Below are 18,307 nucleotides of genomic sequence, written 5' to 3' on the forward strand. Positions count from 1 at the left end.
CTCTCTCATTAGCAAATATATCTTCAACCAAAATAGCTAGGATAAAGGACTTCCCTGGTGGTCCAGGGGCTAAGACTCTGCGCTCCCAGTGCAGGGGGCCAAGGTTCAGTCCCTGGTCAGGAAACTAGATCCCACGTGCCTCAACTTAAAGACCCTGCCACAACTAAGACTTGGAGCAGCTGAAGGACAAAAAAAGACAGGGCAGAATAACTCAGATAAGGTTCTGGCCCAAGTAAAATTCCTTCCTGATAATTTTAAGGCCTGTGATTTTATACTGTGCCTTATCTCTGAACTCTTCAGGATTCTACTGGAATATTTCTTCTCTCTTGCATGGAGTAGTGGTTTTGATTATACATATTACCCAAGAATATTTTACTCCCATATATATTTCTCAGACTTGCCATCTGTTGGTACTCAACAGCTTAGTTTGGTTTTCATCATGTTCATTTATATGGCTTAATTTTATTATTTCCTTTGGCAGTGAGGAACCGTTTTTTCTCAAGGAATCTTAAACTGAATAACAAAAACTAATATGTGAATAAATTGCAAAACAGAAGTAATGAATAGTTTAGACTGAAACACTTAAACCTGAGCATTATCTAGTAACCAGAAAATTTAATCAGACAAAACATGTATTGATAATATAGTAGAAGAGAAATAGCGGTGCTCTGAAAACTCTTACACTAAAGGGAAGCCGTGCATGTGTCTTCAATGATTTGACCCAGTCTGTAGTACATTTTTTATTTTACTAGTGGGGTACATAAAAAAAAAAACTATGATTTTTAAGGTGGGACAATATCCCCGTAAGAGTAAACTAGGGAGACCCAATGAAATACTTCAAATGACTTGAAAATTATGAGAAAAGCAAATTATTTTGTAAAAAGAATAAACTGTGCAAAACAAATCATATTAAGTGACATTTTTTTCATTTGACAATGATTTCATTTGAATGACTGTTTTGTGCCAGGTCCCATGCTACATGATCGTCTAGATGATCATCTAGCATGGACTAGTCTTTAACACTTTTCCTGGGTTATTGTGGAAATTCCACTGGTTTCCTTTTCTTCTTTATACTCCACCCCTCAGCTCTGTCTTTTCGTATCACAGCATCCAGTGTGATCCTGTAAAGAAGTCAGATCTTGCCATGCCTCTGATTAAAGTTCTGCATCTCATACAGGGTGAAAACCGAGACTTTAGATTGGTCTCTAGAACCCTACATGCATTAAAATCTTGTCCCCTCTTCTTCCTCTCATGTATGCCCCCTAGTAAACCGGCCACTTTGCCATTCCCATACAGGTCAGACCCACTCCCACCACAGGGCTTTTGCACTTGCTGTTTCCTCTGCCTGTCAGGCTCCCCCTGAGCTGGCCACAAGGCTGTCTTCTCAGATCATTCATTAGTCCAGTGCTGGCTTCTCAGTAAAGAGCCTCTCTCATACCCTGGTTAAAATGGTAACCCCGTCTCCCCCATTTCCTTTCCTACTCCTCTGTTTTTTTCCTTTAAGGAATGATCACCAGTAGCATACTGCTTGGGCTTCCCAGATGCCTTAGTGATAAAGAATCCACCTGCCAATGCAGGAGACATGGGTTTGATGCCTGGGTTGTGAACATCCCCTGGAGAAGGACGAAACAGCAACAGCACACTACAGATTTTTCTTACATTAATGTCTTTTGCTGTGTTGTTGTTCAGTCGCTAAGTTGTGCCTGACTCTTTGCGACCCCATGGACTGCAGCACACCTGTCCTTCACTGTCTCATGGAATTTGCTCAGATTTATGTCCACTGAGTCAGTGATGCTATCTAACCATCTCTTCCTCTGCCACTCCCTTCTCCTTTTTCCTTCAGTTTTTCCCAGCATCAGGATCTTTTCCAGGGAGTTGGCTCCTTGCATCAGGTGGCCAAAGTATTAGAGCTTCAGCTTCAGCATCAGTCCTTCCAATGACTATTCAGGGTGGAGTTCCTTTAAGACTGACTAATTTGATCTCTTTGCAGTCCAAGGGACTCTCAAGAATCTTCTCCAACACCACAATTCGAAGGCATCAATTCTTTGGTGCTCAACCTTCTTTATGCTCCAACTCTCGTATCCATACATTACTACTGGAAGGACCATAGCATTGACTATATGGACCATTGTCAGCAAAGTGATATCTCTGCTTTTTAATATGCTGTCTAGGTTTGTCATTACTTTCTTTCCAAGGATCAAGCATCTTTTAATTTCATGGCTGCAGTCACCATCCACAATGATTTTGGAGCCACAGAAAATAAAATCTGTTACTGCTTCTGCTTTTCCCCTTCTATTTGCCATAAAATGATGGACTGGATGCCATGATCTTAGGTTTTTGAATGTTGAGTTTTAAGCCAGCTTTTTCACTCTGCTCTTTCACCCTCATCAAGAGGCTTCTTAGTTCCTCTTTGCTTTTTTGCATGATGTACTCTGCATATAAGTTAAATAAGCAGGGTGAAAATATACAGCTTTGATGCAGTCCTTTCCCAATTTTGAACCAGTCATTGTTCCATGTCCAGTTCTAACTGTTGCTTCTTGACCCATATACAGGTTTCTTAGGAGACAGATAAGGTGGTGTGGTATTCCCACCTCTTTAAGAATTTTCCACAGTTTGTTGTGATCCATACTGTCAAAGGCTTTAACATAGTCGATGAAGCAGCGGTAGATGTTTTTCTGGAATTCCTTTGCTTATCCAGAGAATGTTGGCAATTTGATCTCTGGTTCCTCTGTCTTTTCTAAATCCAGCTTGTCCGTGTGGAAGTTCTAGGTTCACATACTGCTGAAGCCTAGCTTGAAGAATTTTGAGAAAAACCTTACTGGCATGGGCACAATTATATGGCAGTTTGAACATCCTTTGGCATTTCCCTTCTTTGGGATTGGAATGAAAACTGACTCTTTCCAGTCCTGTGGCCAGTGCTGAGTTTTCCAAATTTGCTGATGTGTTGAGTGCAGCATTTTCACAGCATCATTGTTTAGGATTTGGAATAGCTCAGCTGGAATTCCATCACCTCCAATAGCTTTGTTTATAGTAATGCTTCCTAAGACCTACCTGACTTCACACTCCAGGATGTCTGGCTCTAGGTAAGTGACCACATTATCATGGTTATCTGGGTCATTAAGACCTTTTTTTTTTTTGCTCTGTACTACAGTGTAAACTTCATAAGAGCACAGGTTTTTTTTTGTTTTTTTTCTGCTTTGTTTACTCCTGTCTCCAGTGCTTTGAACAGTTTCTGGGTACATACCGGTCAATAAACATTGGATGAAAGAATGAATTTGAAGTCATAGGGACATATTAAGAAGGAAATAAACATTACATAATCCTGTCTCACAGAATAAATCTCTGTCATTAGGATTGGTGTATGTGGGGTTTCTGCTTAAAATTATAGAGGTGCTGGAAAAATACAGAAAAGCACAAAAGAAGTTAATTAAAAATTACCCATAATTTTACTAGTGAAAGAACACTGCTCTTTGTATTTGGAGTGCCTATCATTCCCTCTTGGTCACCCCTCCTTCCCAACCCTTATATCTGTGATATACATAATTTTCTCTCTCTGCAACTGAACTTATGTGCATGCACAAAACATGTTTATTTTTGTCTCCTGGAGTTTTTGTTATTGTTGTTGCTCACTTATTAGTGAGTCTTGGATATGTCTTCATTATGTTACTGTTCTTTTAAAATATGATTGTAAATGGCATGTATCATTCCACTGTGTAGATCTACTATTGCTTGTTTAATCACTTCCATATTATATACATGTACATTTAGATTGTTTGCACTTTCTTATAGTCATTAAAATAATTAATGAATGCACATCTTGTTTCTTTGTACATCTTTATGCAAACCTCTGTTTATTTTCCTTGGGTTAGATTATTAGAAGTGTAATTACAATGACCAAGGATGTGTATGACCTTTTTAGTGTATCTTGATACATATTGTGACATAGTTCACTCCAGTAGTGTAGCCGTTTTAACATATCTTTGCTGGCACTGAGTAGCATTGTTTACTGAAACTCTTGATACATTTGATAAACAGTTTTTAAAAGTGAAAGTTGTGCAGTCATGTCTGACTCTTTGTGACCCTGTGGACTATATAATCCATGGAATTCTCCAAGCTAGGTAGCCTTTCCATTCTCCAAGGGATCTTCCCAATCCAGGGATCAAACCCAGGTCTCCCTCATTGCAGGCACATTCTTTACCAGCTGAGCCACAAGGGAAGCCCTTGTGAAAGAAACAATTTTTATTTATATGATTAAGTAGTAGCACCTTTTTTCTGTATTTATTATTCATACATATATTATTTTCTATGACGTCCTTTTATCTATTTCTTGACTCAATAATTTTAAGCAATATTATTGGCTCCCTGTTATAAAGATGAAGACTTTAAGACTCTTACAAATCTCTTACCTCTCCTTCCTCTGTCCCCTCTGTTTGTGTTACTCACAATGGTTGACTTTATATCTTAAAATCATATCATTAAGCCTCTGTTAATTTACCAACTTTGGACAGTGTGTATTGACTCTCTGCTATGCAAGATACATAATTTGAGACATTTAATATGTTTTTATTGTTCTTTTCTCTCTTCTAACCCTGAGGTTTTATTACTTTCACTATTATTTATTCTCTGTTTATAAACTTTTTTAAACATTTACCTTCTGTTCTATAAATTTAATTAAACCACTGTTGGTTCTGAAAATTAAAAAACAGTGAGGGGCATTTGCATCATGGTTATACAAATGTTACGTACCAACTATCAAGGCTGGTGTTCAATTCTCTATTGTGATCTAACTCCCTAGGTTACTGAGGAGGAACGCATCTGCTTGATACTCACTTTCTTTAGCTAACCTATGGTTTCTCTTTGGAAGATTTCATAATTTTTCTCTATCCTTAGAGCTCTGATATTTTACAAGGGTGTGAGAGGGTATGACATTTTTTAAATTTGTTCTCTCTGGCATTTGGATTAGCCTTTCTATTTGAACTGTACTGTGTTCAGTTCAAGGAAGGTTTCTTGAATTTCTTGATTATTTTCTCCCCATCACAGTCTGTGTTTTTTTTTCCTTCTGAAACTCCCATAAGATAGTTTTTAGACTTCTTGGATCTGTACTCCAGGCTGCTCAAATTTTCTTTCCTATTTTTAATCTCTTTGTATTTTTGTTCAGTGTTCTTTATCTCTGCCACCACCCAGCTTAGATTTTAGCCATGTCTGGTTTATTGGTTAGCACATTCATTGACCTGAAAATTTTCAATAATTGTTTTTGTTTCCAAGAACTCTTCCTTTTATCTGATCACTTCTTTTCCAGCCGCTTTTTGTTTTATGGCTTTACTATCCTTCCATATCTCTCTGAAGATAATAAATCTCTGTAGCCTGATTAGTCTTGTTTCCCTAGTATCTCTTCTGTTTGTTCATTTGAGGCTTTACTTATTAACTCTTGCCGCTTGACAGTTTACTCCCCAATGCTTAAAACAATAAACTTCTTGGTGAAAATGAAAAAAAAAAAAATTAAACAAGAATAATCACAATAAATGCATCATTTACAAAAAAAAAAAAACAAAAAAACAAACAATAAACAACTTACGGTCCCCAGCAGTGTCTGTGGCTCAGGAATCTAGGTATGGTTTTGCTGGATGCATCTGCCCTGAGGACGCAAGGCAGCAATCCTGGTGTCAGCCAGGTCTGCAGTCACATCAGCAGGTTCAAAAGGTACTCACTCACATGATTGTTGGTTGGATTCACTTCCTTGCCAGTTGTTGGACGAAAGCCTCAGTTTCTCATCAGCTGTTGGCTGAGGCCTCTCTCAGTTTCTGTCTGTGTGGGCCTCTCCATGTAGCAGCTCACGACATGGCAGTGGCCAGCACAAACTGGCAAGATAAGAGAAGGCCAATAATAAGATGGAATCCAGAGTCTCCTAGTACACTGATCTTGGAAGTCCCATCCCATCACTTTTGCTGTGATCTGTTCCATCACTAGGGGTCATCTTGCGTGCCGCCTACTACTTTTCTTAGGGATTAATTTTCTCAAGTGTCTAGTGATCTTTGTTTCTAAATGCAGGATCTTGAGGGTTACTATAGGCAGCTGGCCTGGGCTTAACGCTGTGACTGTGAACAAGGGTCTGTCTGTGCCTTGTGTGGTTGTGCAGGCTTCGTTTTCAGGTATGTGGGCAATGGCAGCAAGGTTGGCTGGGACTCTCCCTTGTCAGGTTCCACCCCCTTTAGTGTGCTTGGGTGGCACCTGTGACTTGGCTACCAGCAACTAGTATATAGCAAACACGAGTGAATAGTGGCTTCTAGATTACATTCTATGGCAAAGGAAAAGGGATTTTGCAGGTTAATTAAGGTCCTAAATCAGTTGATTTTGAGTTAATTAAAAAGGAGCTTTTCCTCAGTGGCCTGACTTAATCAAATGAGGGAGGTGGGGGTAGAAGCCCACCCCTGAGGTCAGAGATGCTCTCCGGCTGGTCTTGAAGACGCAAACTGCCTGAGTTCTGTAGCTGCAAGAAAATCCCTTTTTCCAACAGCCTGAGTGAACGTGAGTGTGGCTTCTCTCATTCACGCCTCTAGAACAGAAGGCACCTGGGCTGACACCTTGATAGCAACCTTGGGAGACTCTGAGTTGAGGATCCAGCTACACTGACCCACAGAATCTATGAGATAATATGTATGTGCTGTTTAAACCACTGTATTTGTGGTAATTTGTTACCCGATAGAAAAGTCACACAGTGTATTTCACTCCTAGTCCCTCTCCCTTTCCCTTTTGCTCTCTGTCTTGTGTCTGCAGTGGATGTGATATAAAGCCAAGCTCTGCTCCCTGAGTCTAACCCCTTCATGAGGAGCCTTCTTTGGGAAGGCGGCCTGCTTTCTACAGAGAGCAGATCTTCGGCTGACTTGAGGGCATGTCATTCTTGCCTGTTGGACCTTTTCTTTCTTTATCTTGTAAAATGGGAAGAGGAGGAACCTAACTTCCAGATGTTCTGAAGGCTCTTGTTTAATGAAGACCCTGATGATCCTTCCCTTGCCGTCTCCTGTCCTTTGTTGATTCTGGACTTGGAGCTTCTCTGGCCACTCTTGGTGGGAACCATGCCTCTGCAAGGGGTCTGCCTGTGTGGTTTCCTTGCTCTGATTTTCCCACCATTCTGATTCTTCTTGGTTTTCCTCTTCGTGGAATTTCATAAAACTTCTGGTCTGTTGATGACATATTTTCCTGTTTTATAATGCTGTTATGGTTTCCTTCTTTAAACAAAAACCAGTTTTCCTAGCATTTCAGCAGGACCTTGGAAATGAAGGGAGCCAGATATATCAATGATAAGTCTGCATGAATTCAGCTCTACATACTGGTCTGGACTTTTTCTTTTTATAGAAGAAAATAAAATACTCTTTTGCTGCCTAACAGTGATCTAACATGTTTGTAATAAATTTGGCATATTTCTAATAAAACCGGTGAGAAAGGGTAGAGTTTTTATTATAATAAGTAATTTTCTCATGCGCTATTATTACATCCTCCTTTTAAAGTACCCTAAAGCATATTTCTTTGAGGACCGTGCCTTTTTTTTCTCCTTTCCCCCTTTTCCCGTTTACACTTACACAGCCTTTCTTCCTTCTCTTAGGGTAATTTCTTAGAACAAGTGACTTAAAATATTGCTGACACTATGCTTTTTTTTTTTTTTCTAACACTAATGGCACACATGATGTAAGTGCTGAGAAGGTTGAGATAACTGAACTAAAATTGTGATTTTTAGAATTGTCTTAAGACTCTTTTAGTTCCAAGTAATGGCACCCCACTCCAGCACTCTTGCCTGGAAAATCCCATGGATGGAGGAGCTTGGTAGGGTGCAGTCCATGGGGTCGCTAAGAGTCGGACATGACTGAGCGACTTCCCTTTCACTTTTCACTTTCATGCATTGGAGAAGGAAATGGCAACCCACTCCAATGTTCTTGCCTGGAGAATCCCAGGGACGGGGGAGCCTGGTGGGCTGCCATCTATGGGGTCGCACAGAGTCGGACACGACTGAAGCGACTTAGCAGCAGCGGCAACAAAAATCTATTTCAAACTAGTGTAGGCTAGAAAGAGAATTTATTACGTGGAAACTGCAATAGGATCTCACCAAACCCAAGGGTAAAATTATATTCGGATATCATGAGGGTCTGGGACCAGAAACTAAAGAGCCAAAGGTTTTTCTGAACATCTGCTTATTCTTTTCTATCTTTGTTTTGGCATGGGTGTGGCCAAATGTGGCTGATAATAATAGTGATCTGAGTTTCCAAGTTTATATCATCTCAGTTCAAGCAAATAAGTCAGAGGCACACTCCCAGATTCCAAAGAGAAATAATCCAGCTTGGTTTAGCTTGGGCCAGTTATCTCTTTTTAGACCAGTGCCATGTGGTCATGAGGGCAGATTTTGTGGTATAAACAGGACTGCCACAGCCCAGGTTCTCAAAGAAGAGGTAGTGGGGTAGAAGATATATCAAGGGGACAGATAGCTCAAAACTTATCTGTTATTATATTGTTGTTTATATCCAGTGTGCTGTTTCTCATTAGAGAGACAGTTTATCTTGTGGTTAAGAACATGAGCTTGGGGTCAGACAGACCTTGATTTGAATCCCAGCCCTGCCACCTATTAGCTGTGAGGATCAGATTCTTTCTCTGTACAATTGAAGTGATAAAGTCTGTCTCTTGGGGTTTCTGGGAGTAAGAGAATATATATGATACATCCTGCTGCTGCTACTGCTGCTAAGTCGCTTCAGTCGTGTCCGACTCTGTGCGACCCCATAGACAGCCGCCCATCAGGCTCCGCCGTCCCTGGGATTCTCCAGGCAAGAACACTGGAGTGGGTTGCCATTTCCTTCTCCAATGCAAGAAAGTGAAAAGTGAAAGTGAAGTCGCTCAGTCGTGTCCGACTCTTAGCGACCCCATGGTCTGCAGCCTACCAGGCTCCTCCATCCATGGGATTTTCCAGGCAAGAGTACTGGAGTGGGGTGCCATTGCCTTCTCCAGTGATACATCCTACATGCTCAGTAAATAGTTATTATTTATTACTGTTATCACATCATATGGAAAAGATTATGGGAATGGGTAAACAAACATTTTACCACCCTAAATAGCACAAGAAGCTCTGGAAGCAAAAATCTGGGTGCCACAGAGATCAATAAAAAATCTAAGAGAGAATGTCTTGCTTTTCACACTTGGCCAAAGTAGTGGAAACAAGTTAGGCTGATGATGTCAGGGCCCAAGAATCTACACTTGTTTTTAGAATAAAGTTTTTGCCTCTAATGGTTTTGGGAATCGTGAATTCAGAGGTCGCATAATCCTGAAGAGAGCCAGGCTGGTGGTACAGTCATCGGGGTTCTCTGCAGCCAGGGCCTCTTCTGATGGTTCCTGCATTCATTCTGCTTGGTAGTTGGTTTATTCTGATTGGCTGGTGCCTTACCCCGTGAAATACTTTAAATATGTTCCATCAATTCAAAGACTTCAGTTTTTATTAAAGAAGTTCCACTATTTTCTTTATAAAATAATAGATTTGTTTTGCATCTTTCTCATTTATATGACAAAGTTGTGAGTTGCTGCCATTGTAAAATCAACTCTTCTAAAGGTGATGTAAAAAGGTGATGATTCAAAGTCTACATAGTTAAAGTATACCAAATGTAAGTCAAACGTTAATGTTTACATAGAGTTAGTTAAACTCTATGGCTTCTTTTAAAATAAACATAGAGTATGCTGTTCTATATGAAACTGTAGTAGAATAATATCTCAATGACTAACTGTAATTTTCTCTTAAGTTATGCAGACATTTTGATTGAGAGGGAAGTATTAATGCAGAAGTACATTCATCTAGTTCAGATCGTAGAGACAGAAAAAATTGCAGCTAACCAACTCCGGCATCAACTTGAAGATCAAGACACAGAAATCGAAAGGCTTAAATCAGAGGTATTTCCTAGTTGATAGACTCCTCATTGTTTCATGTTTATTGTCATCTCCTTATGGTTACTTAAAGCCTATAGGGGCAAAATTTTGATCCCAAACTTAGTCCTCTGCCATCACAGGTACATGAGAAATGAATATATTTTCTAAGTTAGGATTAGGTAAATATGTACAGTAAAATATCAGGATAATATGCAGCTTTACATTATGTGTGCTCCTGATGTCATTCATTTGCTCGAATATTCAAGAATTGACTACAGTATTTATCTGTTTTCAGATGGATTCATAGTAATGATTATTGTGAACCTGTCATAGATTCAGTGTAAAAGTCTGAATGACAACTAAAGAAGGTCCAGACATGAAGTCAGAAAGTCTTTGCTTTTTTTCTCCGTCCAAAGAGTCCAACCTTCTCTATAGAATTTTGAAAAACTCATTTGGGTTAAAGTATGTGACATATGCTAGGGTGCATTTGTTTCCTGAAGCTGGAATTCCTGCCTCCCTCCCTGCCCTACCCTCACTGTGAACTCCTCGGGCTTTGCACCCCCATAGAGTGAGATTGACTCAGGTGGTCGTGGAGACGGCAGCCGTTGCGGTGTCTGTGGGTCCCCCCTCCTCCCCAAGGTGCCTCCATCTGTATACAGAAACCTGAGTGTACCTCCCTTTGTTGTCCTGTCATCCCTTGTGGGAAGTGAGCAATACCTGAAGAATTGCAGAGGAATGTAGAAAGTGCAGTTTTTCCACTCTTTCTGACCAGTGGTGCAATAGTGTCCTCTTAGCTTCAAAGAAAAGAACAGGACAGAATGAAACCTACTGCTGATTGTAACTTTGTTGATAGAAACAAACCGCAGGCTCCTCAATCTGGGTACTTTCTTGTTTCTCTGTCATTCAACATTTTCTTCTTCATTTCCTCACATCTTCTTTTGAGACTTACTCTGCAAATTCTGAGAGGGTTTTCACCTCCTGCTGCCCGTGTACCTCACCTCCAGCAGACAGAGCAGGGTTTAAGCTGATGTTCCCATTGGGATCTGATTGCTTCTCTGAGGATGAAAAGTTGCAGACTGTCCACCATATCATTAGTGTTGTTAACATCCCGATCCAACCCTGAAATCTGAGATAGTGAAAACAACAACAAAAAACATAACAAACCTGCATTTTAAAAGACTATATCAGGCACTGTAATTTAAAACAAAATTATTGTGTTCTGTCTTCGCCACAGTTAGCTAGAGCAGATGCTTGTCTGCTAAGTGAAAGAGGTTGGCATTTACTCCATGAGAGAAACTCAGCACCAAGCAGTGTTCCCCAATATTTATTTGTGTGTGCTTATCTGCCTTCACTATGTTCTTTTTTAGTCTGAATATATATTGCAGCCACAAACTGTCAGTAGCAGGTCTGTCTTGTGTGGTTGCTTGACAGGAGCCATAATTTATTTCCTACTCCTTTTATTTGCCCACTTCCCTGCCAGAAAAATGGCAGAGGAGAGAGTTTGGTAATGGGGACAAAATGTAAAGACAAGTCTGAGTGGGCAACTATGATCTCAGCGTTTTAAGTGTTTGCTTGTTGGTAAAATCTGAATCAGTCCTTAAGTTTTCAGGAGCCTGCAGTTGAGTGATAGAGATTCTCTGTCCAAGGAATTTCATTGCTAAGTGTGGTTCTGAGGCTACCTGGTTTTGAGTCACAAAAATGAGCTGAGGCTATAAAGAGATTCCCCAGGTGGTTTCCATTCTTTTTGCCTTTTTGTGTTTTCTTGACTGGCTTGGCTGAGCCCCTGGGCTCTGGAGTTCCCTTTGCAGTTACCATTTTCCCTAGGAGATCTGTGACTCTGCTGTATAGAAAGCATGAGCTTGGAGCTGAGTGTCACTGCATTTGGAGATCAGAGGGCTTTACAGGAAGCTGCCATTGATGAGATGCTTGACACACCACTGAGATGCTGAGAAGGCCTTGGTCTGGTCATCGCTGGCAGTCAGGGTCTAGTTTCGGACTCACGTTTCTGTAACCCAGGCCCCCATTCACACTCTCCACAGTCACTTCTTATAAGCCCTTTTGTTAGCAGCATAATAAGACAAGTTTGGGGTAAAGTTCAGGCTTCCCCTGCCTTAGCATCAAACGAAGATAATGTGCCTGAAAAGTGACTGTTTCCTGAGGATCTTATAAGTTACCTTGTAAGCGTAACTTCCTGTGATATATGGCTTTAGCCTAGTGTTTCCCAAGTCATGAAATGGACCAATTTTGTGTTACAGATTATCGCTCTTAATAAAACAAAGGAACGAATGAGACCTTACCAAAGCAATCAAGAAGATGAGGATCCAGACATCAAGAAGATAAAAAAGGTAGGGTTTCCAGCTTTGGGCGAGTGTGGTGGGGACCAGTTGTCTTTCTGTAGTGATGTCTTTGCCACCCTGACTCTGAGCTAAGAACAATCTTGGTGTTTCTCTCCCAGTGGCTTCCTGACTTCTGCTTCAAAATTATCACACATGGTTACTTCTCTGGAAAAGCTTTGGCTTGAGATTTCTTTCCAGTTCTGGGAATCCATTTGTGGATTCTGTGAGAAGGATGCTAAAGGTGGACATTAAGACAGTGGTATTCTCCGTTTGGGTTATTTAAGTGCTGCTGAATTTTCTGGTGTTTGTGCTACTTTTATATTTTAGGGAGTATTTTTTAAATTACACTTCAAAAATGTTTCTTTTAGCTTTAGTCTTCAGTGTTTATTTAGAGAAGTTTATTTTTTTGAGCATGTGAGAAAACTGAGTGAATCAATACATCTGCTCAGGTTTCTGTTTTATTGTTGTTTCTTTCTTGTTTAACATCCACATAATCAGCAACTCCTTCCATCTTACTGTCACAACTATACAACTTCTGCAATTAACCAGACCCTGGCACTCTCTCTAGTCTACTGTGTTTGATTTAAGTCATCTCGGTTTTGAATTCCACAGTCTTAGTTGTCCTGTGTAAATGCACTGATTCAGCTGTGTTAATATTATGTTAAAAGGTGCACAGTTACAGAATTTTATTTCTTCTTCTTTTTTTCTTATTCCTATTTTCCTATGTTAGGTAATTATTCCCCTTCAGTTGCAATAAAGCTTTAAATATTGCTCAGAATTTGAAATAGAAAAGCTCCTTAGGACTAAGTTGCACTGTTTTCAGATTTCAAGAAATAACAAAGCAAAATAAAAACATTCCTCTCTTAGAATTTGAAAATCTTTAAATTAAATTTGGTTTATGTCATTGTAACAAGATGAATGCTGTTCAGTTCAGTTCAGTTCAGTTGCTCAGTCGTGTCCAACTCTTTGCGACCTCATGAATCGCAGCACGCCAGGCCTCCCTGTCCATCACCAACTCCCGGAGTTCACTCACACTTGTCCATTGAGTCAGTGATGCCATCCAGCCATCTCATCCTCTGTTGTCCCCTTCTCCTCCTGCCCCCAATCACCATTCTTTTAATAACATGCAGTTCCATATAAACAAAGATAGTACTGTCCTGTTGTAGAAAATGCTAGCAAGTAAACAAGCCAGCTTTTGCACAGCAGGCAATATTGCTCAAGTAAATAGATTTTGTTTGTGTTAATCACTCAAGTCATGCCGGACACTTTGCAATCCCATGGACTGTAGCTAGCTCACCAGTCTCCTCTGTCCGTGGAATTCTCCAGGCAAGAATACTGGAGTAGGTTGCCATTTCCTTCTCTAGAGGATCTTTCTGACTCAGAGATCGAATCCAGATCTCCTGCATTGCAGGCAGATTCTTTTATTTAACACAAATTCAGTTGATTTTTGAAAATATTTCTGTTAAATAGAGGAATAATGATAAAATACATTTTATAGTTTCCTGTCTTCCTCTTTCATAATGGAAATAATTTTTTAAAAACCTTACTTTTAAATTTGTTAACAGGTTTTGAATTTGACTCGATTTCCCTTTATGTCCCCAATCAGACTAACGTCTCTGTGGAAAGGGATGTTTACAAATGAATTGTGTGTGTGTGTGTGTTAGTTGCTCAGTTGTGTCTGACTCTTTGCAACCCCATGGACTATGGCCTACCAGGCTTCTCTGTCCATGGGATTTTCCAGGCAAGAGTACTGGAGTGGGTTGCCATTTCCTTCTCCAGAGGATCTTCCCCACCCAAGGATCAAACCTGGGTCTCCCGCATTGTAGGCAGAGGCTTTACCATCGAAGCCACCAGGGAAGTCCCACAAATGAATTAGATACTCTATGCTGATCTTTACAAATAGCAACATAATTTTTTAACTTCAGGAGACCAAAAATTGAAATTGGTTCACAGAAATTTCCCATATGATTTATCCAAATAATATGCATATAATTTTCTCCACATAATTCTACTAAAATGTGTTTTTAATTTTTATTGCTTGAGATATGACAACTGTGTGAATGCCTATTATGAAAATTGATAGTCTGCTGACATCAGTTGGTAAATGAGACACTTTTAAATATTGCAAAAGAAGAATAGTTGTTTAAATGCATGATAATTGAGACCATATGGGTGAAATAGTATGAGAAAAAAGGAAAATAATCTGTTAAGAAGAAAACAATGATACTAAAGATGATTTGATAGTAATTTATTGCTTTCAATTATGTATGACTTTGCAACCTGCTTTGTTGCTTAATCTACTGCTTAGATATAACAAATACTAATAAATTATCATATAATTTTTCTTATATTTAGAAAGGACTTCAGATTTTGGGGTCAGTTATTTTGTAGATAAGGAAATGGAGCCCAGAGTTCAAGGTCACCCAGTAGGTTAAGTGGCAGAGCCTTTGGGTTCGGGATATGGCATATACCTCTGTTTGCTGCTGCTGCTGCTAAGTCGCTTCAGTCGTGTCCGACTCTGTGCAACCCCACAGACAGCAGCCCACCAGGCTCCCCCGTCCCTGGGATTCTCCAGGCAAGAATACTGGAGTGGGTTGCCATTTCCTTCTCCAATGCATGAAGGTGAAAAGAGAAAGTGAAGTCGCGCAGTCATGTCTGACTCTTAGCGACCCCATGGACTGCAGCCTACCAGGCTCCTCCGTCCATGGGATTTTCCAGGCAAGAGTACTGGAGTGGGGTGCCATTGCCTTCTCCGACCTCTCTGTTTAGCTCTCAGCATTTACCTGGGCATTTAAAAGATGCTCAGTAAACATTTGTTGGCTGAAATGCAAAGGCTAGCACACTTTGTCCAGTTGGCCTGTTATTTTTCAAATCCTATCTTGGGGATTCAGATCAGTTTTAGGGGCTTCCATCTTCCTACAGCATTGATTTTAATTTTTATTTCTTATTTTTTTCCCCACAAGATAACACCATTGTGAATTTTTAGTGTGTGTTTTTGCCCATGTGGCTGAGAAAGAGAGTCCTTATAGTTCTTAACAAAAAGCAGGTAAAAGAAGGGCAAGCCTGGTTGTAGCTTTCCTGTGTAACTTAACCAAGAAATTTAGTTTACTCATCTGTAAAAAGAAGGGGTCAGATGAGTTGATGTCTAACACTGTTTTTTTTTAAGCTTAAAAAAAAAAACCTCAAATAGCCATAACAAAAAATCAAACCCAATTTAAAAATAGGCAAAGGACTTGAGTAGACATTTCTCCAAAGATGATACACATTTCTTTCAAAGATGATTCTTTAGAGAAATCACTAAGACTTGAAAAGATGATCAACATCACTAAGCCTCAGGGAAGTACGAATCAAAACCGCAGTGTAATATTATCGCACACCCATTAGGATGACTACTATAAAAAACCCCAAACACCCAATAACAAGTATTGTTGATGATACGAAGAAATTGGAACCCTTGTGCTCTGTTGGTGAGATTGTAAAATGGCTCAACTGTTATAGAAGACAGTATGGTGGTTCCTCAAAAATTTAAAAATAGAACTACCAGCAATCCCACTTCTGAATATTTATCCAAAATAATTGAAAGCAGGATTTTGAAGAGATACTTGTACTCCTGTATCCATTGCAGCATTATATGTAATAGCCAAGAGGTGAAAGCACCCCAAATGTTCATCAACAGATAAAAGGATAAACAAAATGTTATATATCTGTATACACATACATATACAGAGTGGAATATTATTCAGCCTTAAAAAGAAAGGAAATCCTGACACATGCTACAACACGGATGAACCTTGAGGCCATTATACTAAGTGTAATAAACCTGTTACAAAAAGATACTGAATGATGCCACTTATGTAAGTTATCCAAAGTAGTTAAATTCATAAAAACAGGAAGTAGAATGGGAATTACAAGGGGCTGAGGGAAGGGGGAAATGGAGAGTTGTTTAACGATTATAGAGTTTGAGTTTCACAAGATGAAAATGTTCTGGAGATCTGTATGTGCAACAGTGTGATTTTACTTAACACTACTGAACTATACACTTAAAAATGGTTAAGACAGTACGTTTTATGTTATGCGTGTGTTTTTTTTTTTTTTTTACCACAATTAAAAAATGTTAATACCTGACTTTATGTTGTTAAAGAATAAGCCTTCGATTTATTCCTTTCTTGAAATGTTAACAACTAAATATGTGTAATATTATTATATTCTGTTGTCCTTCTAGGCAGGCCTAAACAGCTTAAGCTATTGAAGAAACTTGAAAAGCTGAGGAAAAGTATTGTTTTAAAACTCATCTTTTTTTTTTTTCCTGCTATCTGGTCCAAACCTGACATTATTTATTCTGTGGTGGGCCCACCAGTGCTCCAGTGAAGGAGCACGATACACGCGGCACAGGACGGACACCCTACCGACCAGCTTAAGAAGCCTGCCTCACCCCTCCCTGAGATTCACTTCTGTTTTGTTGCCGCTGCTCTGTAGGTTCAGAGCTTCATGCGAGGGTGGTTATGTAGAAGGAAATGGAAGACCATCGTGCAGGATTACATTTGTTCTCCTCACGCCGAAAGCATGAGGAAGAGAAACCAGATCGTGTTCACTATGGTGGAGGCCGAGTCGGAGTACGTTCACCAGCTCTACATCCTTGTCAATGGCTTCCTGAGGCCCCTGCGCATGGCGGCCAGCTCCAAGAAGCCCCCCATCAGCCACGACGACGTCAGCAGTATTTTTCTCAACAGGTTTGTCTTGGATAAGTAAAAGTTGTGTGAAAAACCTATCTGTAGTTTTTAAAGGAAGTTTTACTTCACTCGTAAAAGAAGAGGTATCATAAATTCACCTGTACGAGCTTATGATATTGAAAATAAGAAAGCTGTCATTGGTGTTTCATTATTAGCCCATGTTTTCTTATTTTTATCTGGTATGTTCGCATCTAGTTTTTTCTCTCTCTCTTTTTTTCTATTTGACATGGCATTACCTACTGCTACCCCTCTGACATCTTGTCGTTGTGTGTGTGTTGGGGAAAATTACCTCCTTCATAACCTGAGGGAAATGGAAGTGATTAATAGCTCTTCACATGTAACTTACACAGAAGTACTTTAGGAAGAACAAAAATTAACAGAGGGTCTGAGTATCTCTTAGTAAATTTATTTGCTCAATAAATATTTGTAGTGCGTTTACTGCTGAGGATTCATCAGTGAACAAAGCAGAAGGTCCCTGCCTTCATAGAACTTAAATTCTGATGTGGGAATATAGACAATGAACAGTGAATAAGTGAAAGATGCAGTATTTTATCGGAGAAGGCAATGGCACCCCACTCCAGTACTCTTGCCTAGAAAATCCCATGGACGGAGGAGCCTGGTGGGCTGCAGTCCATGGGGTCGCTAAGAGTTGGACACAACTGAGCGACTTCACTTTGACTTTTCACTTTCATGCTTTGGAGAAGGAAATGGCAACCTACTCCAGTGTTCTTGCCTGGAGAATCCCAGGGACGGGGAGCCTGGTGGGCTGCCATCTATGGGGTCACACAGAGTCGGACACGACTGAAGCGACTTAGCAGCAGCAGCAGCAGCTGCGGTATTTTATATTGTGATTAGTGCTGTGGAAGAAATAAAGAAGGAAAGGGGAGATGGGAGAAAGGGGACTGTTAGGGTATTTTACTTAACATTTTAGTTATTTATTTGTTTTTGAGTGCTGCTTCAGCTTCCCAGGTGGTATAGTTGTAAAGAACCCACCTGCTAATGCAGGAGACATAAGAGACCCGTGTTCAATCCCTACGTTGGAAAGATTCCCTGGAGGAGGGCATGGCGGCCCACTCCAGCATTCTATTTTACTTAACATTTTAGTTATTTATTTGTTTTTTAAGTAGATAAAAACATGCATTTAACCATGCATTTACATGGTTAAAAAAATTAAAACAACATGAGAACATCAAACAGCTTTGAACTCTGTCTCTCCCCACCCCATTTTCCTCACTTGCTATCTGTAACTGTTTTCATTAGTTTTCTATATAGCCTTACAGTGTTTCTTGATGTAGGTCAATCGAATTTGAATATAATTTTATTTCCCCCCCTCTAACACAAAAGGCA

General features: G+C 39.9%; 1 protein-coding gene across 5 annotated transcripts in view; it reads left to right on the forward strand.

The window, feature by feature from the left end:
• RASGRF2 (Ras protein specific guanine nucleotide releasing factor 2) overlaps positions 1 to 18,307 on the forward strand; it is a 274,907-nt gene that overhangs the window by 99,239 nt on the left and 157,361 nt on the right. For 4 of the 5 annotated variants that reach the window (XM_070793986.1, XM_070793984.1, XM_070793985.1 and 1 more), the window contains exons 3-5: positions 9,771 to 9,918; positions 12,150 to 12,239; positions 16,707 to 16,960. In XM_070793986.1, the coding sequence (XP_070650087.1) occupies positions 9,771 to 9,918; positions 12,150 to 12,239; positions 16,707 to 16,960 (492 nt within the window). The remainder of the gene's footprint in view (positions 1 to 9,770; positions 9,919 to 12,149; positions 12,240 to 16,706; positions 16,961 to 18,307) is intronic. The other variant, XM_070793988.1, reaches the window with a different exon arrangement.

The sequence above is a fragment of the Bos indicus genome, chromosome 7 (assembly GCF_029378745.1).
Source record: "Bos indicus isolate NIAB-ARS_2022 breed Sahiwal x Tharparkar chromosome 7, NIAB-ARS_B.indTharparkar_mat_pri_1.0, whole genome shotgun sequence".
NCBI lineage: Eukaryota > Metazoa > Chordata > Mammalia > Artiodactyla > Bovidae > Bos > Bos indicus.